The 26836-nt window shown below is 43.5% G+C and overlaps 1 protein-coding gene across 1 annotated transcript in view; it reads left to right on the top strand.

Moving 5' to 3' along the window:
• The window catches only part of napgb (N-ethylmaleimide-sensitive factor attachment protein, gamma b), a 30834-nt gene extending 3998 nt beyond the window's left edge, over nucleotides 1-26836 (top strand). The window contains exons 3-12 of the mRNA XM_060905345.1: nucleotides 6879-6963; nucleotides 10023-10040; nucleotides 10137-10167; nucleotides 10381-10490; nucleotides 13775-13841; nucleotides 16842-16912; nucleotides 17110-17188; nucleotides 17459-17538; nucleotides 25435-25564; nucleotides 26619-26836. Of these exons, the coding sequence (XP_060761328.1) occupies nucleotides 6879-6963; nucleotides 10023-10040; nucleotides 10137-10167; nucleotides 10381-10490; nucleotides 13775-13841; nucleotides 16842-16912; nucleotides 17110-17188; nucleotides 17459-17538; nucleotides 25435-25564; nucleotides 26619-26756 (809 nt within the window). The 3' untranslated portion in view covers nucleotides 26757-26836. The remainder of the gene's footprint in view (nucleotides 1-6878; nucleotides 6964-10022; nucleotides 10041-10136; nucleotides 10168-10380; nucleotides 10491-13774; nucleotides 13842-16841; nucleotides 16913-17109; nucleotides 17189-17458; nucleotides 17539-25434; nucleotides 25565-26618) is intronic.

Below are 26836 nucleotides of genomic sequence, written 5' to 3'. Positions count from 1 at the left end.
GGGGAAGACACACAAACACACGTTAACTGACATCAGGTGTAGTGATTCTGCCACTTATCTTCCCTGACTCCGTCCTCCGGTCACAGACCGACGCTTAACCATGCCCCTGCTGCCACATACCCCCACCACCTGACTCAGGCCGGGCAGCCGTCCGGCCTGCAGCCGACTCCCCCCCCCCCCCCCCCCCCCCCCCCCCCCGACGGGAGAGGAAGTCTGCCAACAGGTGATCCGCGCGTTGGCATCCTTCATGTGGTGGAGCCACTGGAGGGGCGTGTGGTCCGAACAGAGGGTGAAAGGGCGTCTTAGCAGGTAGTAGCGGAGGGCGAGGACCGCCCACTTGATGGCCAAGCACTCTTTCTCTATTGTGCTGTAGCGCCCCTCACGCACTGACAGCTTTCTGCTGATGTACAGCACGGGGCAATCCTCCCCCTCCACCTCCTGGGACAGAACAGCCCCCAGCCCTCTGTCCGACGCGTCCGTCTGCAACATAAAGGGGAAAGGAAAGTCAGGGGAGTGTAATAGTGGCCCCCCACACAGTGCAGCCTTCACCTCGGAGAAAGCCAGCTGGCATTGCTCCATCCACTGGACCGGATCTGGTGCCCCCTTTTTAGTGAGATCAGTCAGCGGGCTGGTGACGTCCGAATAATTAGGTATGAACCTACGATAGTAGCCAGCCAGCCCCAGGAACTGTCTCACCCCCTTTTTGATCTTGGGCCTCGGGCAGGCCGCAATCGCAGCGGTCTTATTAATTTGGGGACGCACCTGCCCGTTGCCCAGGTGGAAGCCCAGATACCGTACTTCCACCCGCCCAACCGCACACTTCTTTGGGTTGGCCGTGAGACCTGCTCGCTTCAGCGACCCAAGGACGGCCCTCAGGTGTTGTAGATGCCATGGCCAGTTGTTACTATAGATTATAATATCGTCTAAGTATGCGGCCGCATAGGTGGCGTGGGGGCGGAGGACTCTGTCCATAAGCCGCTGGAACGTAGTGGGCACCCCAAACAGCCGAAAAGGAAGTGTGACAAATTGGTGTAAGCCAAATGGTGTGGAAAAGGCCGTTTTTTTCCCGGGATAGTGGAGTCAAGGGGATCTTGACTCCAATATGACCAATATCCCTTTGTTAAATCCAGTGTCGAATAAAAGTGAGCCATGCCTAGTCGATCCAGCAACTCGTCAATACGAGGCATTGGGTACGCATCGAATTTAGACACCGCGTTGACTTTTCTATAGTCCATACAGAACCGGACCGACCCGTCGGCCTGGGGAACCAAGACCACCGGGCTGCTCCAGTCACTGTGGGACTCCTCGACGATGCCCATTTCGAGCATGGCCTCGAGTTCTTCCTGAACCACTTTTTTCTTCTGTTGGGGTAGCCTGTAAGGGCGGCTGCGGACTACCACCCCCGGGGGCGTCTCAGTGCGGTGCTCTATGAGGCAGGTGCGGCTGGGCAGGGGCGAGAACACGTCCGAAAATTTGGTCTGCAACTGGGCAACCTCCGTGAGTTGGGTCGGGGAGAGGTGGTCTCCACAGGGGACCGGAGAGTTAAGCGAGGTCAATGTCCCTTTTTGAACCTCCGGCCCCAGCTCCGCCTTCTCCGGAACCAGCGACACCAACGCCACGGGGACCTCCTCGTTCCAGAGTTTGAGCAGATTGAGGTGGTAAATCTGGAGCGCCCCACCCCTGTCCGTTCGCCTCACCTCATAGTCAACGTCCCCGACTCACCGTGTGACCTCAAAGGGTCCTTGCCACTTGGCGACCAATTTGGAGCTCAACATGGGCAACAGTACGAATACTTTATCTCCCGGTGCGAACTCCCGAAGGCGCGTACCCCTGTCGTACAGGCGGGTTTGCCGTTCTTGGGCCTGCCGCAAATTCTCCTGGGTTAGGTGTGTGAGTGTGTGGAGTTTTGCGCGCAGGTCAGTAACGTATTGGATTTCATTTTTGCTCGGTGAATGTCCCTTCTCCCAATTTTCCCGCAGTACATCTAGGATGCCACGCGGTTTACGCCCATATAATAATTCGAACAGGGAGAACCCCGTGGAGGCTTGTGGGACCTCTCGCACTGCAAATAACAGGGGTTCGAGCCATTTATCCCAATGGGGTGCGTCCTCACAAACAAACTTTTTAATTATACTCTTGAGTGTGCGATTGAACCATGTCCGTTTGAACTGTCCGTTTGTGGGTGATAAACGTTGGTGCGGATCGGTTTAATTCCCAATAACCCATACAGTTCACTCAGTGTGCGTGACATAAACGAGGTGCCTTGATCAGTCAGAATCTCTTTGGGGATTACGACTTGGAAGATGACGCGGAAGAGCGCTTCCGCAATACTGCGTGCTGAGATATTGCGAAGAGGCACTGCTTCCGGGTATCGCGTTGCATAGTCCACCAGAACTAAAATAAAGCGATATCCTCGTGTTGACCGATCTAATAGCCCAACGAGATCCATCCCAATTCTTTCGAATGGGGTCTCAATTAATGGTAGAGGGCGCAAAGGCGCTTTTGGAATGGCCGCTGGATTTACTAACTGGCATTCGTGGCACGCCGTACACCACCTACGGACATCGCTGCGAATCCCTGGCCAATGGGACTGGGCCATTATTTGGGCTAGTGTCTTATCCTGCCCCAAGTGTCCAGCCATGGGATTAAAGTGAGCCGCCTGGAATACCAATTCCCGGCGGCTCTTTGGAATCAAAAAGTTGTTTAATCGGCTCCTTAAGGCCAATTTATGCTGACAACCCAGTCCTCGCAGATGGTATTGCAGATAGTGTCTGCGTAGCCCCCCCCACCTTCGCAGATGCTCTGCGCGCACCTCCCAAAAATTGTGACCACCGCAGAAGCCTCGCAGACAGCGTCGCAGACAAGAGGGCTCTGATTGGTCCACTCTACATCCGCTGTACATGCACTTCCGCTTCCCTACTTTCCCGGTTTGGTTTGTTTTCACGACCGCCATTTTTAAAAACACGAGCGAAGATGGAGCAGCACGACGAGCGGTTGATCGAGGAAGTGAGGAAGTACGTACATCTATACGACTCCAGTTCTAGTCATTATAAGTAACCGGAGGATAAACACTCCACTAACCACACCCACCAACTACTCCTAGTGATTTCGCGACTTCGCGCCCCCTTGCGTTGTGGCGGTGAATAACATCGCGCACACCTATTACTCCCCGCTCAACGATAAATTACAACTGTCTGCAAAAAGCTATCTGCGAAAGCCTTGTCGCAAGAGCATGCAGAGGCCCTTAGTCTGAGTGTCCTGTGTCACTCGGTATAACTTATCCCTCATAATGGAGAAATAGGGGAAGGACGGGGTGGTGTTTGGCTGGAGCGTTTGACCATCGATTACTCTCACTTGGTCAGACGCATGCCGCAGAGTCTCGTCCCGTGACTGTTCTAACGGGAAATCCGCGAGGGATTCCCCGAGAGGAGGAGGAGGAGCCTGCGGCTCCTCGCTCTGACGCGGTGATGACATAGAGGGCTCTGTGACAGCTGCTCCTGCCAATGCCACACCGGGACCTCCCTCTGCTGAACTCTTCAGGATCCACTCTTCACTAAATGAGTCATTAATTCCCGAAATCCTGGCCAATCAGTCCCCAAAATTAGCGAGTGGGTAAGGCGAGGATTAACCGCTACCTTTACACTAAATTTTTCCCCTCGAAAAAGAATGTGGACTGACACTAAAGGGTACTTGTGAACATCCCCGTGCACACACAACACCTTCACCAATTGTGCTTCCCCCCCCAATGCCTCATCTTGCACCAGGCTTTGGTGGATTGAGGTCTGATTACAGCCAGAGTCCACCAGAGCCTGATATGTATCCCCTTGCACACTCACCAGTACGCGATACGCTCTGGCCCAATCGAGGGCGGTTCCTGGCGTGTCGGGGATCCGGACCACCGCGCCCACCTCCGTGGCCGAGCACTGCTGCTGGAGGTGGCCCGGCTCCCCGCAGCGCCAGCAAACCGGCCCAGGCTTTCTCTCTGCACCGGCACTCTGGGGCTCACTCACCTGGGGGGGGAGAGACAGACACGGAAGTGGGAAAAGGGAGGGCACCGCGGGTGTGGCGGGCCGGCGGGGGTGGAGCCGGCCCCCACCTCCGCGGTGGGGGAACAGGGCAAGGACGAGACACAGAAGGGGAGGGGGAGAGAGAGGGGAGAAGAGGAGATCTGCTGTCCTGCCGTTGGAACAGCCGCCAAATGGTCCTCCGCCAGCTCGATGGCACTGGACCCACTCCGCGGTCCCTTCGGGTAGTCGGGCGATGAACTGTTCCAGTACCACCAGATCGACGATTCCCTCGGCGTCGCGGTTGTCAGCCCTCAGCCACCACCAGCAGGCGTCCCGGAGTTGCTGGCCAAATGCGAACAGCCAGCCGACCTCCTCCAAGCGCAGCACGCGGAAGCGCTGTCGATGTTGTTCTGGGGTGTGCCCCACACACTGGAGGACGGCCCGGCGGAGGTCTGCGTAGACCAGCCGGCTGTCGGTGGGGAGCTGTAGCGCGGCCAGCTGCGCCTCGCCCGCACGCGCGCGCACACACAGGTCGTCTGGTGGGGGATAGAGCTCTCTTCCTCTGCTCTCTCTCTCTCTCCTTATATAGGGTACGGTCACTGGGGAAGACACACGTTAACTGACATCAGGTGTAGTGATTCTGCCACTTACCTTCCCTGACTCCGCCCTCCGGTCACAGACCGACGTTTGACCATGCCCCCGCTGCCACATAGCACATATTAAAACTGCATGGCTCCATAGTAAAAGAGTCCAGGTGCTAAACTGGCCTGCCTGCAGTCTAGACCTGTCTCCCATTTTAAAACATTTGGCACATTATGAAGCGCAAAATATGACAAAGGAGACCCCGGAACTGTTGAGCAACTGGAATCGTATATCAGGCAAGAATGGGGCAACATTTCTCTTTAAAAACCCCAGCAATTGATCTCAGTTCCCAAACGTTTACAGTGTGTTGTTAAAAATAGAGGCGATGCAACACAGTGGTAAACATGCCCCTGTCCCAATTTTTTTGAAACGTGTTGTTGACATCAAATTCAAAATGAGCATATATTTAAAAAAGAAAACAACAATAAAATTTCTCAGTTTTGACATTTGATCTGTTATCTTTGTACTATTTTCAGTGAAATATAGAGTTTCCATCATTTGCAAATCTTCACATTCTGTTTTTGTTTTACACAGTGTCCCAACTGTTTTGGAATTGGGGTTGTATTTTCAACACATGAAGATAAACTTCATATCTTTGTGCCACCGTGTAATGTTCTTTATATTATATGGACACACCCACAAAAACATGCAAGTTAATCAAAAAAATTTTAATTTTGAACCAGTTCGCCATTTTGACAACACTCATCCAGTCAGCGGGAAAACACTGGGAGTAACATCATCGGAGTGAAATCTCACCTCATCTCATCTCATTATCTCTAGCCGCTTTATCCTGTTCTACAGGGTCGCAGGCAAGCTGGAGCCTATCCCAGCTGACTACGGGCGAAAGGCGGGGTACACCTTGGACAAGTCGCCAGGTCATCACAGGGCCTCAGAGTGAAATATCGGGAATTATTATACATGCAGGACACTTTCAGTGGAATAAAAACGTGTTCTATTCCCTTCTAGCGGGTTTCATTCGTTTTGATAGCATACAATATTGTTAGCATATCGCTTATCCTACATGTATTACGTCATTCTACCTAATGGAGAATGAGCTTTGAATATAATTTATGATTTTGCATGGTTGTCAAGACATGACGTCACATGTTGGAAACGTAAAACTTCTGTGCTAGCGAGTGACTGTGACAATTTGTAAACGAACATGGCTGCCAGGTTTGCTTTGTTAAATACAGAAGTTTTTGAGAGAATTTTGAAAGAGAAAGATGCGTTGAACACCAGAAAGGAATGCGTATGTATATATTATAATAATAATATTGGCTGGCATTTTTCCGTGGTATATCAGATATATTCCATTCAGTTACTCGTCTTTGACTCGTTCAGTATCATGCTAGCTGAATGGAATATATCTGATCTACCACGGAAAAATGCCAGCCAATATTATTTAAATATGTAACTCAGATCCGTGATGTATTTCATGTGAAAAATGTGAGTTTTTCAATACGAAAAGATAAACTTCATATCTTCAAGCCAACATGTGACTTTCTTTTTATTATATAGACACATTCACAAACAAAACGTACCCAAATTTATCAAAACGATCCATCAATTTCCTCACGACTGACATATAGAGATTTCTGTTCTGGTTTTGGTTCTCCATGTCCCGGATGTAGCTCATATGAAAAATACGAGTGGTGTATTTCCTAGTAAAACACTCGAGTCCATATAATTTAGATATAAAACATACACCAAATGTCCATCTAACTTGTATCTTCACTCAGGGGTCGTTGTAGTCTGTCTCGAAGCACAAGGTCCGGTTCCTTCTACCTCATCCATCGAAGGAACAGGACCACCATAGGATCCATAGGATGGATATTATTTGGGTGGTGGTTCATTCTCCTCATTGTCAACACAGGCAATAAGATGGTAGTGTTGTCAGTAGTAATGTGTGCAGTCCTGATATGAGTAGATCAGGCGTTTCTGGGCGTTGAAACCCATCAATACCACCACCAACCACAAATATCCAGTCAACACCAGTAATGTTGTGACAAACTGATACTGGAGATAATTGTGCATGGAAAGAAAAAAGGTTTGTAGTCTCCAGTGAAGTGTCCACAGTGTCCTCCGATTCAACATCATTGCCAAGCCTTTATGTCAGAGCAGGAAGTATTCTCAATTGTGTAGTGCACTTGGTTCTCAATGTCCTTAATTATTTGTTTAGCTTATTAGTTTTGGCACACTGGACTAAATGGTGCCATTACTTTCTCACAGCTGTGGCTTTCAAAAATGCTAAGCAGTTCGAGCAAGCGAAGGACGCGTACCTGAAGGAGGCAGAGTACCACACAGAGAACAAAACGTATCCTTTTTCCATGGCTATGACCACACTGCATGACTAGTGTAATATTAGATACAACATTCTCAATTCTGATTGGTCAGAATGTGTTGATTAATTTTCTTTAACAGCAGCTCTGAAAATAGTGCCAGCGACAAGCACTGGTTCTAATATGCGTCATTTCTATAGTAAGGACTTGTATCCAGATGGTCCACATCAACAGTTTTTGTTTGTTTGTCTCATCTCATTATCTCTAGCCGCTTTATCCTGTTCTACAGGGTCGCAGGCAAGCTGGAACCTATCCCAAAGTACACTATATGGCCAAAAGTATGTGGACACTTGACCGTAACCCCCATCTGTGGTTCTTCTTCAAACTGTTGCCACAAAATTGGAAGGATACAATTGTATAGTGCAGGGGTTCTCAACCTTTTCTGCTTTAACCCTCCTATTATGTTACGGGTCAAATTGACCCGTTTCAATTTTTAAAAGTGTTAAAAACACAGTTCATTTTTGTTTTCTGCTATGTACCTTATTTTATGTGTCTCATTTAGTGTAAAAAACACATAAAATGAAAAAAACAATAAATTCAAATATTTGTAACCCCCCCTGCATGAACCTATTACATAGATACTGTTCCGGGTCAATTTGACCCGGTTGTCAAAGTAGAGGCTAAACAGAGACAGAAGTGTCAAATATTATAGGTTTCTTGCATTTGTGAGATATAGTCCACTTCCACACCTTCCCTCCACCCCCCCACTCTCTCTCTCTCTCTCTCTCTCTCTCTCTCTCTCTCTCTCTCTCTCTCTCTCTCACACACACACACACACAACCTATTCCTGACCTCAATGGAAAGTGCGAGAAAGAAGGAGTTTCACGGGAACCCTTTCAGTGTAGCATTCTAAACTCCATCCACATAGTATGAACACTCCATGGGTCAGGGGCAAGGAATACATAAAGCACAGAATTCCCACCAATATTACACTCTGCAGCTACAGACAACATACTCTTGTCACTGGTGTCAAAATGAGCAGGCGACCTAAACTAATGACAGACCTGGAGGCTCTGAAACTCATTCTTGATCACGATAGTGAAGTAGAGGAGAATATATCTGAAGATGAAGACCACGTTGATGTCAATTCTGAATCTGATGATTCTGATTCTGAACCATGCAAGGAAACTACTATGAACATTTCTCAACGCAAGACATTCACATCCAAAAATGGTGAAATTCAGTGGTTCTCATCTCCAAATCCACACCAGCAAAAGCGGTCGGTAGAAAACATAATAAAGACAACCCCAGGGCCCACTAGGATAGCAGTGAGTCGTGTCACTGATATCAAGTCAGCTTTTGAGCTGGTCATGCCCAACTCAGTCCAAAAAATCATTCTGGAAATGATTAATTTAGAAGGGAGACGTGTCTTGGGGGAAAGGTGGAAGGACCTGGATTATATTCATTTGCATGCCTATTTGGGGGTCCAGACATATATTATAACATGATAATATTATGTTAATGTCATTGTATATTTCACATGTATTACATATTGCAAACTGTTTATTTCTAACCAATGTCAGGTAAAACAACTTTTTAAAAAATGTTTGACCTTCCAGAATACACTTAAAAGATGTTTTTATTTCAGAAATCGGGTGAATTATCCTAAATGAACCATGATCTATCTGAGGTCAAAAAACACCTTTGCACCAAAATTGACTTGAAATGGAAGAAATGGACCTGCTAATGATGCATACAAAGGAATTGTGAGGATATTTTTGTTTTATGACACTTTTAGACAATTAAACATGCCATGGGTCAAATTGACCCGGGAACATCATGGGTGTTCCTCAGAAATGAACATAATAGGAGGGTTAAGGCCCACCTATTCATACTTGTAACAAGTCGGGGCCCATTAAAAAAAGATCCCCAATTATTTTGGCTTTTCTATTCTATTAGAATCTAATAATCTACTGTAAAGTGTATCAGGAGTTCTGATTTCAAGTCAAGTCAACTTTATTGTCAAATATGCTAGACATGCTCGACATACAGCACAGATGAAATATCAGTCCTCTCTGACCCACGGTGCAAACAGGCAATGCAATAAATAAAAATAGAATAATTGAAAAAAACAAACAATATAAACAGTATAAACACTCTAGATAGGAACTAGACATAGACTAAACACTCAAACAATATAAACAGTATAAATAAACAGTATAAACACTAGATAAGAACAAGACATAGACTAAACACTCAGACAATATAAACAGTAGAAACACTAGATAAGAACTACACACAGACTAAACACTCAAACAATATAAACAGTATAAACACTCTAGATATGAACTAGACGTAGACTAAACACTCATATACGGTACATACATACGTACACATATATAAACACACACACACACACAAATTGGTTCAAATAACCTAACAGTCAAGGGCACTTGAGGTATAGTAGGTAAACATGAAATAAGCAGAATAAACAAACTAGCAGCTGTTAAGATGAGGTAGTGCGGAATAGTGCAAATGAGCGAGGTAAAGTGAGATGTGCGGTCCCTGAGTTCAGTGTGTTAATGAACGATGAGATGTATGTGTGTGTGTGTGTTGGGGGGGGAAACTGTGAGGATGACGTCAGATGCTGAAGGGGGGGCAGGGGGGTGTGCAAGCAGAATCTGTGACAGGGGGCAGAGGGGGGAGGAAGGGCAGAACAGGGAGGGAGTTGAGCCTCCTGACCGCCTGGTGAAAGAAACTGTTCTTGAGCCGGTTTTGGCCCGGAGACTCCGCAGTCTCCTCCCCGATGGCAACAGGCTGAAGAGGCTGTGAGATGGGTGGGTGGGGTCACCTGCAATCCTGATGGCTTTGCGGGTGAGGCGGGAGTTATAAGACAGTTATAAGACAAGGGAGATTTTAGACAGTGTCGAAATATCTATATAAACATGAACATTCCTTGTCTCGCAAAAATAGTCTCATTTCTCGCCTGCAAAATCGCAGCCTGGTGAGTAGGAAAAATAAGCTAGTTTCAAAACAAAATGTAAATAGTTCTGCTTCCATCAGCCCATGTTCCTTACTTAACCTTAATAACCAGATTGTTCCATGCTGCAAAGTAAGTGCTTCTAAATGTTTTGAACTAAAAAGTGGTGATTAGTATGTATTAAATCCTGTTAAATGGTATATTTTTGTAATTCTTTTTTGACTCCAGGGCAATTGAGCAAGCAGGTATGATGCTGAAGGTGAGTTCTCATTTGTTAGTTCTCATTCTGGGGTCACGTGTGGTCTAATAAAAATGCTGTCATGTCTTGCTGATGTAAGTAAGGGTGTTTTTAATAAATCTGGCAAACCTACCGATTATAACATCACAGCATTTGGATTTAATCACTAGATTTGGAAATGAATCACTGTGTTGGAAATGTGTGCGTAACCGAGGAGGTGTGTCGTTTTTATAGGATATGAAGCGACTCCCGGAGGCTGTTGAACTGATTGAGAAAGCCAGCGTGATGTACGTGGAGAACGGAACATCAGGAACTGCAGGCATGGCTTTGGACAGAGCCGGCAAGTATGTGACAGCATGACGATCATCAATCCCGAGACTGTAAATACAGGAGAAGAGATTTGTGATTATTTAACAATTATTCGCTGAAGGTGAAGTGAATATCTGTGAATGATAACAGAGACAAAGTTGAGGTTATTATTTAAATAACATTGGCTGGCTTTTTTTTTTTTGTGGTGGTATATAAGATACAGTTGTGGTCAGAAATTTACATGTTTACATGAATGTCATCTTGGATATGAATGTCATGGCAATATTTGGGCTTTCAGTCATTTCTTTGAACTGTTCTTTTTCTGTGGCAGAATGTACAGCATACATCTTTAATAAAAAAAAAAACACTTGAATTTGGTGCACAAGTTTAAATTTTCTTTGGATTTTCTGAAAACAACACAGGCTCAAAATTATACATACAGGATCAAAAATTTACATACACTCACTTAGATTATGAATTCAGAGGTGCTGAAACGTCCAAAATGTCTCTTATCTTGCCAAGGCTGAGGTCTCTTAACTTCCTGTTAGTGATCATGATTGACTGCAGCTGGTAGCTCCTCTGTGCCTTCATAAAAAGGGTTCATTTACAGCACTCATTGGATTGACCAACACACTGTAAAATGGGAAAGTCCAAGGAGCTCAGTGCAGATTTGAGAAAGAGGATTGTAGATATACGTAACTCCGGAATGTCTCTTAGAGCCATTTCTAAACAACTGCAAATTCCAAGATCAGTTCAAACAATTGTGTCCAAGTTATTGTGAGGTGTAGTCACTTTGCCAAGCTACTTTGCTTCAAGAAAACCCAAACTGTCACCCTCAGCTGAAAATAAATTGGATTGGATGGTCAGGAACAAGCTGGGAATCACCATGGCACAGCCCTGCCGTGAACTGGAAGCTGATGGATCACTGTCTACAGTTCAGATCACCATGGACTAAGAGGCTACTATCCAAGAAATAACCCCCTGCTCCAAAATTGACACCTTCAAGCTTTAGTTAAGTTTGAAGCTGACCACACAAAGAAAAAGCCTTCTGGAGGAAAGCTGTATGGTCAGATGAGACAAAGATTGAGTTGTTTGGCCACAATGACCACCATGTACAGAGGGACACTGTACCAGCTGGTGGTGGTAGGATCATCATGCTCTGGGGCTGTTTTGCTGCCAGTGGAACTGGTTCATTGCACAAAGTGGGTGGAATAATGAAGAAGGAGGACTACCTCAGAGTTCTTCAGCATAAACCATCAGAAACTTGAACACGACTTGGGAGTTACTTTTTTTAGAACATGCGTTTTATTCCAACAAAAAAAGTATTGGGTTGAAGTCAGGACTTGTTTTAAGCTTAATATTAGCCTGCTTTATCCTCCAAAACCAGGCTAATATTAAGCTTAAAACAAGTCCTGACTTCAACCCAATTGAAAATATAGGACCGTGCTTTTAAGTCGAGTCCATGCCAAGAAAAAAAAAAAAATTTAATTGAACTCTACCAATTGTACCATGAAGAGTCGTGAAATATCCAACCAGAATTCTGCCAGAAGTTTGTTCACAGTAAACAAAAATGTTTGGTCAAGGTGAATCTTGCAAAGAGACATTTTACCCAAATATTAGGTGTGCTGTATATTTTTGACCCTCTATGTATAATTTTGACCCTGTGTTGATTTCAGAAAACCCAAAGAAAATTAAAACTTGTGCACCAAATTCTAGTGGTTTTTTTTTTTTATTATTAAAGATATATGCTGTACATTCTGCCACAGAAAAAGAACAGTTCAAAGAAATGACTGAAAGCCCAAATATTGCCATGACATTCATATTCAAGATGACATTCATGTCACTGTATATTCCATTCAGCTAGCATGATACTGAACAAGTCAAAGATGAGTAGCTGACTGGAATATATCTGATATAGGACGAAAAAAAAGCCAGGCATTTTTTTATTATTATTATTATTATTATTATTATTATTATTATTATTATACATACACATTCCTTTCGGGTGTTCAACGTGTCTTTTCTATTTCAAAATTCTCTCAAAATCTTCCGTATTTAACAAAGCAAACCTGGTGGCCATGTTTGTTTACAAATTGTCACTCGCTAGCGCAGAAGTTTTACATCTCCAACGTGTCTTTTCCAGTTTTTTGATGTCCATTGGTTTGTGTTTCTCTTGTAAATACGTGTGAGAAATATCTAATCAAGTTTTGGTAGCCTTTCAGGTGTTCAACGCGGCTTTCTCAGCGAGCAAAGAAATGCTTCTGCGCACGCGCAGCAGAAAACTTTCTCACTGAATATTCGCATCAGCTCCAATGTGTGATGTCATGTTATCTTGACAACCATGCAATATCGTAAACCATATTCAACGCTCATTCTCCATTGGGTAGAGTGATGTAATACGTGTAGGATAAGTGATATGCTAACAATATTGCATGCTATCAAACCAAATGTATGGAACCTGTGAGAAGGGAATAGAACATGCGTTTTATTCCAACAAAAAACGTATCCTGTATGTATCGTAATCACTGATATTCACTGAACCTGAGGCAGATGATTTTTCAGTATACACTAGTGATTTTTTTAAACATATTTTCAATCTTCAAAAGCAGCGTGCAAATGTAATCCATGCAGACTTGTCTTATTTATCTGTACCGACTCACATCGTCCTTTGTTTTGTAACCGATAAAATAAATCACAATCCCACCTTACCGTTGAATAGTTTTAGTCCAAACCTCGTAGCATCTTTAGTGCTTTTAGAACAGCATTTTCTTTCATAATTTGTAATTCTTCCTCACTTACGGTGACGAAGTGATTGGCCGCCATTTTGCCGAGTCAGTCGAGGTGATTATCGAGAAATGGTCCAAATTTCTCGATCAGTCAGTGCACGCAATTTCCTATGATCAACTCGTTCGTATTTATACTAAACTGGGTTACACTGTAGCGTGGGAAAATAGAAATGTACACACGGCAGAATTTTGAGTTTTGGTCATTTTCGTGTTCGCAAACTCACACGCCCTGTCTGTATAAGAAAAACGATCAGTTGCACACAGTATATCTGAATATCGATCATATGCTATTTTGACTTCGAAACAAGGCAATACACATGATCACATGGTTACAGCAAGTGAAAAAATGAGGTTTTTCACCATTATGTCTTCACCATTGCCTTCCAATACATTGGCTGGAAATTATCTTGAGTTAAGATTATTGAGGAAATGATTTTGAGTTAAGCTCAATTTGTGATAAATGGATCTTGTTGTTTAATTCTTTTGTAATTTATGGGATATTTCACAACTGTTTTTTGACTGCTTTCTCACAGACTTATTGAACCTGTGGATCTGGAGAAAGCGGTGGACTTGTATCAGAAAGCTGCATCTGTTTTTGAGGTAAGACGACACATTATACTTAAGCAGTATGGTGCGAGCAAGAGTGCGGTTATATCAAATATCAGCACGACTCTGATTTGTAATACACGTTCAGTGTAACGTCATTATTGCGATATTGCTTTTACACAACAGATCTATAAACAAGAAATGAAGATCGAGTAACTGATATTTCAGACACAATATGGCCAAATCTTTAGTTTCATTTCTCCTCCAGGAGCAGAAACGGATCCCAAAGAAGCTACAAGCCCGTGAAATGGGCATCCCTTGTTCCTTTTCATCTTCATCCGATGAAATTTCGTACAGTTGTATTTGAAGTCAGAAGTTCCATTTGTGAAAAATGTATCGTTTGCCATGTCCGCTGATGTCGCTAACACTACTGTAGTAACTATTTCAAACTAGGAAGTGGAATTTTGCATGATGGACGAGCGGAGTGATACACACAGTGAAGCATCCCATTATGTTTATACAAAATACTAAGTATAAGCATTCTTGGAATGCTGCTTAACCAGTCAAATTGGTGGACTGGAATTACAACCCCAATTCCATAAATTTGGGACTCTGTGTAAAACGTAAATTAAAAAAAAAATACCCACAGAACACATTTATATCAAATGTTGAAACTGAGAAATTTTATTTATTTATTTATTTTTGAAAAATACATGCTCATTTTGAATTTGATGTCAGCAACACGTTTCAGAAAAGTTGGGACGGGGCAACAAAAGACTGAAAAAGTTGTGTAATGCTGGAAAAAAAAAACTAATTTGGTTAATTGGCAGCAGATCAGTAACATGAGTGGGTATAAAACGAGCATCCCAGAGAGGCGGAGTCTCTCAGAAGTAAAGATGGGGAGGGGTTCACCACTCTGTGAAAGACTGCATGGGCAAACAGTGCAACAATTTAAGAATAACGTTCCTCAATGTAAAATTGCAAAGAATTTGGGGATCACATCATCTGTGGTACATAATATCATTAAAAGATTCAGAGAATCTGGAGAAATCTCTGTATGCAAGAGACAAGGCTGAAAACTGACACTGGATGCCTGTGATCTTCAGGCCCTCAGGAGACACTGCATTAAAAGCAGACACGTGTCTGTAGTGGAAATCACTGTATGGGCTCAGAAACACTTCAGAAAACCATCGTCTGTGAAAACAGTTCGTTACTGCATCCACAAATACAAGTTAAAACCAGATATAAACAAGTGTTGCCAGGCAAAACAAACCTCGGCCGGTAGCACTTATGATGAATATGAAGGAGGATCTTGTGAAAAAACGATTTTTACCTTGATTTTGACCTTGTGTGTGAACATACTTGGCCAGTAAACATGGTTCTGATTCTCATTCGCACACCATACTGCTCTCAGCCAATCAGAACACACCATACCGCTCTCAGCCAATCAGAACACATCTGATTGAATATGAAGGAAGATATCGCAAAAAAACGACTTTACCTTTTTGGTGACCTTGATCGGATGACCCTCAAAATGTTGGAGATTCTATTCGAGACCAATGCCCATCTATCCTGAAAGTTTCATGAAGCTTGGCTTCATGATTGGCTAGCTATTTCCCCATAATATCATTAACAAAAAAAAGAAAAAAAAAAGAAACCTCACCAGAAACAATACCTCGCCCCCTGGTGGACTCCATCCTGGGCAAGGTAACAATATCCAGAAACACCGCCACCTTCTCTGGGCCTGAGCTCTTTTACGATGGACTGAGGCGAAGTGGAAAATTGTCCCGAGGTCTGACAAATCAAAAGTAGAAATTCTTTTTAGAAATCATGGATACCACGTCCTCCAGGCTAAAGAGGAGAGGGACCATCCGGCTTATCAGTGCACAGTTCAAAAGCCAGCATCTGTGATGGTATGAGGGTGCATTAGTGCACATGACATGGGTAGCTTGCACATCTGGGAAGGCATCATTAATGCTGAATTGATATATACACATTTCAGACCAATATGCTGCTATCTAGGCGGCACGGTGGTGTAGTGGTTAGCGCTGTCGCCTCACAGCAAGAAGGTCCGTGTTTGAGCCCCGTGGCCGGCGAGGGCCTTTCTGTGTGGAGTTTGCATGTTCTCCCCGTGTCTGCGTGGGTTTCCTCCGGGTGCTCCGGTTTCCCTCACAGTCCAAAGACATGCAGGTTAGGTTAACTGGTGACTCTAAATTGACCGTAGGTGTGAATGTGAGTGTGAATGGTTGTCTGTGTCTATGTGTCAGCCCTGTGATGACCTGGCGACTTGTCCAGGGTGTACCCCGCCTTTCGCCCGTAGTCAGCTGGGATAGGCTCCAGCTTGCCTGCGACCCTGTAGAACAGGATAAAGCGGCTAGAGATAATGAGATGAGATGCTGCTATCCAGACAAAATCTTTTTCAGGGAAGGCCTTCCTTCTTTCAGCAAGACAAACCGCTTTCTACACCTATTAAAACTGCATGGCTCCATAGTAAAAGAGTCCAGGTGCTAAACTGGCCTGCCTGCAGTCTAGACCTGTCTCCCATTTTAAAACATTTGGCACATTATGAAGCGCAAAATATGACAAAGGAGACCCCGGAACTGTTGAGCAACTGAAATTGTATATCGGGCAAGAATGGGACAACATTTCTCTTTCGAAACTCCAGCAGTTGGTCTCCTCAGTTCCCATACATTTACAGTGTTGTTAAAAGTAGAGGTGATGCAACACAGTGGTAAACATACCCCGTCCCAGCTTTTTTTTAAATGTGTTTCTGACGACAAATTCAAAATGAGCATATATTTTTCAAAAAACAATAAAATTTCTCAGTTTCAACATTTGATTTGTTGTCTTTGTACAGTTTGAATGAAACATAGAGTTTCCATGATTTACAAATTATCGCATTCTGTTTTTATTTACAGTTTACACAGTGTCCTAACTTTTTTGGAATTGGTGTTTGTACCGGTAATTTATATGTATCATCAGTTCGTGAACCTTAAATTGCCGACATTTGTTTCACAAGCTTTATGAACATCCTTTTTTGGCCTCCACATGTAGAATGAGGACCGGCTCCGACAGGCTGCCGAGCTGCTGGGAAAAGCGTCCAGACTTCTGGTACGGCTGCGCAGGTGAGTGTGTGCAGGCGTCTGAGAGTCTGACCTGCTCTGACCTCCAGTCGCATTTCCGTTCTTTCCTCCATTCCATTTGCCCTGTCTTGTCCTGCTGTTTTCCTGTAAACGATTACGACTGGCGCAGCATCTGTGACTAATTTTAGCCTCTTAAATGTTTGAGATAATGCAGTACGTCTCGTCTCACTGCTCCGCAGGTTGGACGAGGCAGCTGTCTCTCTGCAGAAAGAGAAGAACATGTACAAGGAGATTGAGAATTACCCCACGTGCTTTAAGGTACATTTATGAGATGCTTTGGATCAAAGAACACCTTTTAGCACCTTTAGACAATATCGAAACTAGCGTGGACATGTAAGTGTGTGGACTCGCAAAAATGAACCTCACAACCTAAACAGAGAATTTACAGTGATGTACAGTACAAAGTGATCTACATGGTAGCTGCATCGAATTAAATGGACAGTGAGTGCAGGTATAAGGTATGTCATTAATTTTCTTTGTGTTATTATTTTCCGTTTGTTGCTCTGCTTCTTCTGGTTCTGCTTGTAGAAAACCATAGCACAAGTGCTGGTCCATCTCCATCGAGGTGACTTTGTCGCAGCAGATAAGTGTGTGAAAGAGAGTTACAGGTATGCACTGCTTCATAACCCTGTGAAATCTGATCTACTTCATAGCTACAGAGTCACTAAGGTCGATTTTTGGACAGTCTTACAACGTAAACATGAAAGGTCCGAGTTTACACGCAGACGTCCGGCCCATTCTATAATGGCGGGTACGTTTCGAGCGTCGACTCTGTGTTCGTCACGGTCAACTCTGTTATCGTCAAACTGGGCAATCCATTAAAGGAGTACGCCACCCCCAGGTGAAATTGAGTCAGTCCCTAGAGTTGGATGAGTGAGCCAAAGCGTTTTGTAGCCGACCCAGCCATTGTCCTGATCTAGAAACGCCCCGGTTAGCTTTAGCTTAGCGTAGTCGCTGTAATCCGGCGTGTCCAGCTAGCATGTCGTTGCAAAAGTGAATCAAATAACTCAAGATTTTTTATAATTATTTCTCATGACCTGTACATTCACATCGAGTACACACATCAATGCAAATTAACACGAAGGGATTTACTAGACCAATTTATATCTGGAACTATTTTCGGCCACAGCACAGGCAAAGCACCGCTGCAGGCGCAAAGACACCACGCAGCACCACAACTTCCGTCAATACACCAGTGTTACCAGGGAAACCAGGGTTTTCAGGTGCTGCGTGGTGTCTTTGCGCCTGCAGCGGTGCTTTGCCTGTGCTGTGGCCGAAAATAGTTCCAGATATAAATTGGTCTAGTAAATCCCTTCGTGTTAATTTGCATTGATGTGTGTACTCGATGTGAATGTACAGGTCATGAGAAATAATTATAAAAAATCTTGAGTTATTTGATTCACTTTTGCAACGACATGCTAGCTGGACACGCCGGATTACAGCGACTACGCTAAGCTAAAGCTAACCGGGGCGTTTCTAGATCAGGACAATGGCTGGGTCGGCTACAAAACGCTTTGGCTCACTCATCCAACTCTAGGGACTGCAGGGACTGACTCAATTTCACCTGGGGGTGGCGTACTCCTTTAACAGTGTTGACGATAACAGTGTTGACGATTGCCCCCACCATTTTGTGTCTTACCTCCACATGCTAACCTCAAACTAGCGACCGCACGGCATGTATAAAAACAGAATTTTATGGAATTTAATCGTATTATTGTTTTGTTTAAAAAAAAACAAAACAAAAACAAGTGAGAGATTCACTCCAATAACAGAGTTGACATTTTCCACCATTTTGTGTCTTAACTCCACATGCTCACCTCAAACTAGCTGCCACATACAGCGCCCTCCACAATTATTGGCACCCCTGGTTAAGATGTGTTAAAAGCCTTAAAATAAATTCAGTTTTTATTGCAGAAGCATAATCTCTCACTGAAAATTGTAGAAAAATGTAACCTTTAACTCAAGGGAATTAAAAAAAAAATCCCTGACTAAGAAATAATTATTTTTCATAAAATCACCTGTTCCACAATTATTGGCACCCATAGCAATTCCTAGAAAATAAATGTAATTGAAGCATTTCTGTCATTTCTACTGTAGTTTATAAAGTTGATCAGAGTATCTAGGAACCTCATCTCATCTCATTATCTCTAGCCGCTTTATCCTTCTACAGGGTCGCAGGCAAGCTGGAGCCTATCCCCAGCTGACTACGGGCGAAAGGCGGGGTACACCCTGGACAAGTCGCCAGGTCATCACAGGGCCGACACATAGACACAGACAACCATTCACACTCACATTCACACCTACGGTCAATTTCGAGTCACCAGTTAACCTAACCTGCATGTCTTTGGACTGTGGGGGAAACCGGAGCACCCGGAGGAAACCCACGCGGACACGGGGAGAACATGCAAACTCCACACAGAAAGGCCCTCGCCGGCCCCGGGGCTCGAACCCAGGACCTTCTTGCTGTGAGGCGACAGCGCTAACCACTACACCACCGTGCCGCCCATCTAGGAACCTTTAATTAGTAATTCATCACATCCTGTTTCCCTGGGGTATAAATATGATGGGACACAGAGGCCTATTTCTCTTATCCACTCTTCAACATGGGAAAGACGAGAGAACACACCATTCAAGTAAGGCAGATGTGTGTCGACCCTCATAAGTCAGGCAATGGCTACAAGAAAATAGCCGCTCACCTACACCTGCCCATATCTACAGTCAGAGGAATCATCAAGAAGTTTAAAACAACTGGAACAGTGGCAAACAAGCCTGGACGAGGATGCAAGTTTATCTTGCCACCGCGCACAGTGAGGAGGATGGTAAGAGAAGTAAAAAGTTCTCCAAAGCTCACTGTTAAAGAATTGCATCAAAGAGTAGCATCTTGGGGTCACAAAGTCTCCATAACAACCATCAGGCGCTATCTACATGCCAACAAGCTGTTTGGGAGGCATGCACGGAAAAAGCCTTTTCTCACTTACAAGCATAAACGTAAACGTCTGGAGTTCGCCAAGCGGTACTGGGACCATGTGTTTTGGTCAGATGAGACCAAGATAGAGCTTTTTGGCAACAAACACACTAATACGCCACAAAAGATGAGTATGCGGAAAAGCACCTCATGCCCACTGTGAAGTATGGGGGAGGATCGGTGATGCTGTGGGCCTGTTTCTCTTCCAAAGGCCCTGGGAACCTTGTTAGGGTGCATGGCATCATGAACTCTTTGAAACGCCAGGACATTTTAAATCAAAATCTGGTGGCCTCTGCCCGAAAGCTGAAGACGGGTCGTCACTGGGTCTTTCAGCAAGATAATGACCCTAAACATGTGGCCAAATCTACACAAAAATGGTTCACCAGACACAAAATCAAGCTCCTCCCATGGCCATCTCAGTCCCCAGACCTCAATCCAACTGAAAACCTGTGGGGTGAGCTGAAGAGGAGAGTGCATAGGAGAGGACCCAGGACTCTGGATGATTTAGAGAGATTGTGCAAAGAGGAATGGTCGAATATCCCTCTCTCTGTATTCTCCCATCTTGTGAAATGTTATAGGAGAAGATTAAGTGCTGTCTTGTTGGCAAAAATGAGTTGTACAAAGGATTAACATCCGGGGTGCCAATAATTGTGGCACACATGATTTCATGTAAAATAATTATTTTTTTTAATGTGGGATTTTTTTTCCCCACTGAATAAATGCACTTGAATTAAAGGTTGGATTTTTCTCTTTTTTGCATTGTTGTCCTATATTATTTTTAAAAAATGAATTTATTAGAAGCCTAAGAACATATCTTAACGAGGGGTGCCAATAATTGTGGAGGGCGCTGTATGGCATGTATAAAAACAATTTTATGGATTTTTTTTTTAAATGAGCGAGAGATTCACTCCAATATCACAATAAAAGATTTGACGAATAATTGATCTATTCTTGGTGTACCTTCAACATTTTGTTCAAATGAACGAGAGAAGAAACGTAACATACCTCACTGCCTTTCGGAAGTTTCCCACCAGAGGAAGTGACGTCTCTTGGTCCAAGTGTCATGCGTATTATAAAAAGTCTTTGTGGATTTTATATGGTTTTATAACAGAGTTGACAAGAACATTGGGACAGATAAATTTATTATTACTGAAATTTCACATAATACAGAAAATCGACTTTCTATGCAACGGATTTTATAACCGTTAATAGAATAAGCCCCAAAAAACAAAAAGTTAGACTGAATCACTTCATGTTTATTCAAGATGAACGTATGAATTAGGAGTCAAAGACAGCCAATAATGTGGGGGAGGGGTGGGAGTCAATTAGTTAATGTTTTATGGATAAATTGGGTCTAAAATGCACGTCAAGCGTTGCTATTGGTGAAAGTTTGTCATCATTTGCATTATTGTTCAAAAATGATTCAATAAAGATTTGTGGAAAATAACAAAAGGTTTATCTCAGAGACGCGAAATATACCCTGAATTCTCGAATGACCCGTACGCATACGCTATTTTCTGCTGTTGTGGATGCATCTGAACGCATGCGCACTACAAATTTTATCCTCCGCTTCAGGTCTGGGTTCTGCATCACCCTGTCGAGGTTTATTTCTAATAAGAGGATTTAAAAACGGTTTTTGTTCCAAGTCATTCTTCTAAGTTCTAAATAATTATAATTAACAATTATTCGCCGGAGGTGACTTGAATATCGGTGAATAATAACCTCAACTTCGTTTTGGTCATTATTAATTGAACGCCAGGTCCATCCATCCATTATCTGTAGCCACTTATCCTGTTCTACAGGGTCGCAGGCAAGCTGGAGCCTATCCCAGCTGACTATGGGTGAGAGTCGGGGTACACCCTGGACAAGTCGCCAGGTCATCGCAGGACTGATACAGAGACAACCATTCACACTCACATTCACACCTACGGTCAATATAGAGTGAACGTGAGATCTTTACGGGAAAATATCAGACCGAGGCCGTAGGCTCGGCCCGTGCTCTCAAGACCTTGGTCTGATATTTTCCCGTAAAGACCGAGCAAGCGAGGTAAATAAGGAGTTTTATTATATGGCTTTTTTTTTTAATTCTAAGATTAAAATAGACGCTTATTATAATGAAGTGTGACGCTGCTTTCAGTCATGTTAAATTTGTAACATAGTTGAGACACATATGCAGAATAAACAGCTAGCGGTTTCAAAACTGAATTTCTGTTCGCGGTTAGTGGTTTCTGAATGCTCTTCATTGCTTATTTCTTGAATAATCTCTTGTTTATCTTTTGGCCGTTTTTGATTCCATTTTGATTTCCAGTTAATCAGTTGGGAGGGCACGGTGGTGTAGTGGTTAGCGCTGTCGCCTCACAGCAAGAAGGTTCCGGGTTCGAACCCAGCGGCCGGCGAGGGCCTTTCTGTGTGGAGTTTGCATGTTCTCCCCGTGTCTGCGTGGGTTTCCTCCGGGTGCTCCGGTTTCCCCCACAGTCCAAAGACATGCAATTAGGTTGATGTGGGGCGGCCTTGGGCTGAGGTGCCCTTGAGCAAGGTACCTGACCCCTGACTGCTCCCCGGGCGCTCTGGTGTGGCTGCCCACTGCTCTGAGTCTGTGCGTGTTCATTGCTTCAGATGGGTTAAATGCAGAGGATGAATTTCACTGTGCTTGAAGTGTGCATGTAACAAAGGTTAAAAAAAAAAAAAACTTTTTTTTTTTTTGTGCAACATTGAAAGACTGGCAAGTGGCCTAGTGGTTAGCGTGCCCGCCTCTCGATTGGGAGATCGCGAGTTCTACTCACAGTCGGGTCAGACCAAAGACCATCATAAAAATGGCGCCTACTGCCATCTGGTAAGGCACGCTGCAATACAGATGCGAGTGGGGAGTCAAACTCTCGCGGTTATCAGAGGACTCGCCCCCCCCACTGTAACCCTAGCTATGTAATATATGCGAGATGCCGAGGATACGCCAAACGCGCCATGAATGGTGCGGGAAGGACTTTGGCTTTTGAACATTGAAAGCCAGCGCCTTGGAAAGAAAGTCCGTAATCTCCTACGGGCATTACGGGAAAATACAGCCCGCAAAGGAACCAATCAGAGTGCACGATTTTACCGGAAGTACAGTGGTGCTTGAAAGTTTGTGAACCCTTTAGAATTTTCTATATTTCTGTATAAATATGACCTAAAACATCATCAGATTTTCACACAAGTCCTAAAAGTAGATAAAGATAACCCAATTAAATAAATGAGACAAAAATATTATACTTGGTCATTTATTTATTGAGGAAAATGAGCCAATATTACATATCTGTGAGGGGCAAAAGTATGTGAACCTTTGCTTTCAGTATCTGGTGTGACCCCCTTGTGCAGCAATAACTGCAACTAAACGTTTGCGGTAACTGTTGATCAGTCCTGCACACCGGCTTGGAGGAATTTTAGCCCATTCCTCCGTACAGAACAGCTTCAACTCTGGGATGTTGGTGGGTTTCCTCACATGAACTGCTCGCTTCAGGTCCTTCCACAACATTTCCATTGGATTAAGGTCAGGACTTTGACTTGGCCATTCCAAAACATTCACTTTTATTCTTCTTTAACCATTCTTTGGTAGAACGACTTGTGTGCTTAGGGTCGTTGTCTTGCTGCATGACCCACCTTCTCTTGAGATTCAGTTCATGGACAGATGTCCTGACATTTTCCTTTAGAATTCGCTGGTATAATTCAGAATTCATTGTTCCATCAATGATGGCAAGCCGTCCTGGCTCAGCTGCAGCAAAACAGGCCCAAACCATGATACTACCACCACCATGTTTCACAGATGGGATAAGGTTCTTCTGCTGGAATGCAGTGTTTTCCTTTCTCCAAACATAACACTTCTCATTTAAACCAAAAAGTTCTGTTTTGGTCTCATCCATCCACAAAACATTTTTCCAATAGCCTTCTGGCTTGTCCACATGATCTTTAGCAAACAGCAGACGAGCAGCAATGTTCTTTTTGGGGAGCAGTGGCTTTCTCCTTGCAACCCTGCCATGTGCACCATTGTTGTTCAGTGTTCTCCTGATGGTGGACTCATGAACATTAACATTAGCCAATGTGAGAGAGGCCTTCAGTTGCTTAGAAGTTACCCTGGGGTCCTTTGTGACCTCACCGACTATTATACGCCTTGTTCTTGGAGTGATCTTTGTTGGTCTACCACTCCTGGGGAGGGTAACAATGGTCTTGAATTTCCTCCATTTGTACACAGTCTCTCTGACTGTGGATTGGTGGAGTCCAAACTCTTTAGAGATGCTCTTATAACCTTTTTCAGCCTGATGAGCATCAACAACACTTTTTTCTGAGGTCCTCAGAAATCTCCTTTGTTCGTGCCATGATACACTTCCACAAACGTGTTGTGAAGATCAGACTTTGATAGATCCCTGTTCTTTAAATAAAACAGGATGCCCACTCACTCCTCATTGTCATCCCATTGATTGAAAACACCTGACTTTAATTTCACCTTCAAATTAACTGCTAATCCTAGAGGTTCACATACTTTTGCCACTCACAGATATGTAACACTGGATGATTTTCCTCAATAAATAAATGACCAAGTATAATATTTTCGTCTCATTTGTTTAACTGGGTTCTCTTTATCTACTTTTAGGACTTGTGTGAAAATCTGATGATGTTTTAGGTCATATTTATGCAGAAATATAGAAAATTCTAAAGGGTTCACAAACTTTCAAGCACCACTGTAGCTTGTGCCATATAATAATCACCAATATTTACTGAGCCTGAGGCAGGTAATTGTTTTAGCCTAAAATACATGTGATGATTAAAAAAAAAATCATATTTAAAAAAATAATTGTTTCAGTCTTCAAAAGTGGTATGCAAATGTAATAAAAGTGTGGCGCAGACTTGTCGCTTATCTATGCTGACTCTCATAAAATAACTCACAATTCCACCTTACCTTTGATTAGTTTAAGACCAAACTTTTGTATAATCTTTTTAGTGCTTTTTCTAACAAGAACAGCATTTTCTTTCATACTTTAATTCTTCACTTACGGTGACAAAGTGATTGGCCGCCATTTTGCCGAGTCACTCAAGGTGATTATCGGGAAATAGTTTGAATATCTCGAACAATCAGCACACGGTTTCCTATGATCACTTCTGTATTTATACTAAGTAATTCTTATAATTGTTGATGTGATCATTTTTTGTTCGAGAGCAAGCGAGGCTGGTGTATTGCTCAGTTTCACATTATGCGCAGTCAACGTGAACAAGAATTCGGAGCAGAATTTCGCATCCAAAATGAAATTTGCGTCATGGCAGAGCGCTCTGCTGAAGTAGGCTCGGCTTGGGCTTTAAGTGTGTCGCCCACTAGAAGGCACTGTTGTTCTAATTCTCAAAGGTAATCAAGCATTGTTGTCAGTGTTGCGTCAAAGAAGTTGTGTATCATTAAACTGTGCATTATGTGATTTGGTCCATATTCATGGGATCACATTCTCCCCGTCCCTGCCCCTCTAATTCATTAAGAGCTTCCTGTGCTGTAATTTGTCTACATGTGCACTTCCTGTCTTAGTCTTCCTGGGTTCAGCGGCAGCGAGGACTGTGCTGCAATGGAGACGTTACTGGCGGGTTACGATGAGCAAGATGAGGACGATGTTTATCGCGTGTGTAACTCCCCTCTTCTGAAGTACATGGACAACGACGTAAGAGACAAATGTATTCAGCCGTCATCTCATATATAAACATACGACGTTAACGGATCTCTGCATTGTATATTGGTATTAATTTTCTCTGAAATTAGTGCTGGCTGTAAGGCAAGTCACATTTATATGCTCGTACGTTATCATTTCTGCAACCCCAATTCCAAAAAAGTTGGGACGCTGTGTAAAATGAAAATGCAAAAACAGAATGTGAAGGTTTGCAAATCATGGAAACCCGATATTTCATTGAAAATGGCACAAAGACCACATATCAAATGTTGAAACTGAGATGTTATTGGTTTTTGAAAAATATATGCTCATTTTGAATTTGATGTCAGCAACACGTTTCAGAAAAGTTGGGACAGGGGCATGTTTACCACTGTGTTGCATCACCTCTACTTTTAACAACACTCTGTAAACCTTTAGGAACTGAGGAGACCAATTGCTGTAGTTTTGAAAGCAAAATGTTGTCCCATTCTTGCCTGATATACAATTTGAGTTGCTCAACAGATCAGGGTCTCCTTTGTTGTATTTTGCGCTTTATAACGCGCCAAATGTTTTAAATAGGTGACAGGTCTGGACTGTGGGCAGGTCAGTTTAGCACCCAGACTCTTTTACTACAGAGCCATGCAGTTTTAATATGTACAGAAAGTGGTTTGGCATTGTTGTCAAGTAACCAAATTAGTTGTTGTTGTTTTTTTTCCCCCCACATTACATTACTTTTTCAGTCTTTTGTTGCCCCGTCCCAACTTTTCTAAAACATGTTGCTGACCTCAAATTCAAAATGAGCGTATAGTTTTCAAAAAACAATAAAATTTCTAAGTTTCAACATTTGATCTATTGTCTTTCTACTATTTTCAATGAAATATCAGGTTTCCATGATTTGCAAAGCTTCATAATCTGTTTTTGTTTATGTTTTACACAGCGTCTTAACTTTTTTAGAATTGGGGTTGTATGTCACACCCTTAAGTGATCTACTCCTTACTTGGTCTTTAAAATTATTATATTCTGTGTAATGACCTGACTAACAGTGCTCTGTTGCTGCCTCTGTGGACAGTATGCAAAGCTGGCTGTTTCTCTGAAAGTACCTGGAGGAGGCGGGAAGAAGAAGAAATCTCCCAGTGCTCCACAGGGGGGCGCTTCAGGAGCGCCGGCTGCAGAGGACGAGGACGAGTATGAAGGAGGACTGTGTTAGGTTCATCTCAGCACTTTCAAGTGTGTATGTGCACGAGAGAGAGTGACAGGGAAAAGAAGAGAGAGAATATATTTCGGAGA

This window comes from Neoarius graeffei, chromosome 23 (genome assembly GCF_027579695.1).
Source record: "Neoarius graeffei isolate fNeoGra1 chromosome 23, fNeoGra1.pri, whole genome shotgun sequence".
NCBI classification, from domain to species: domain Eukaryota; kingdom Metazoa; phylum Chordata; class Actinopteri; order Siluriformes; family Ariidae; genus Neoarius; species Neoarius graeffei.
This window is presented reverse-complemented; position numbering and strand designations above follow the sequence as displayed.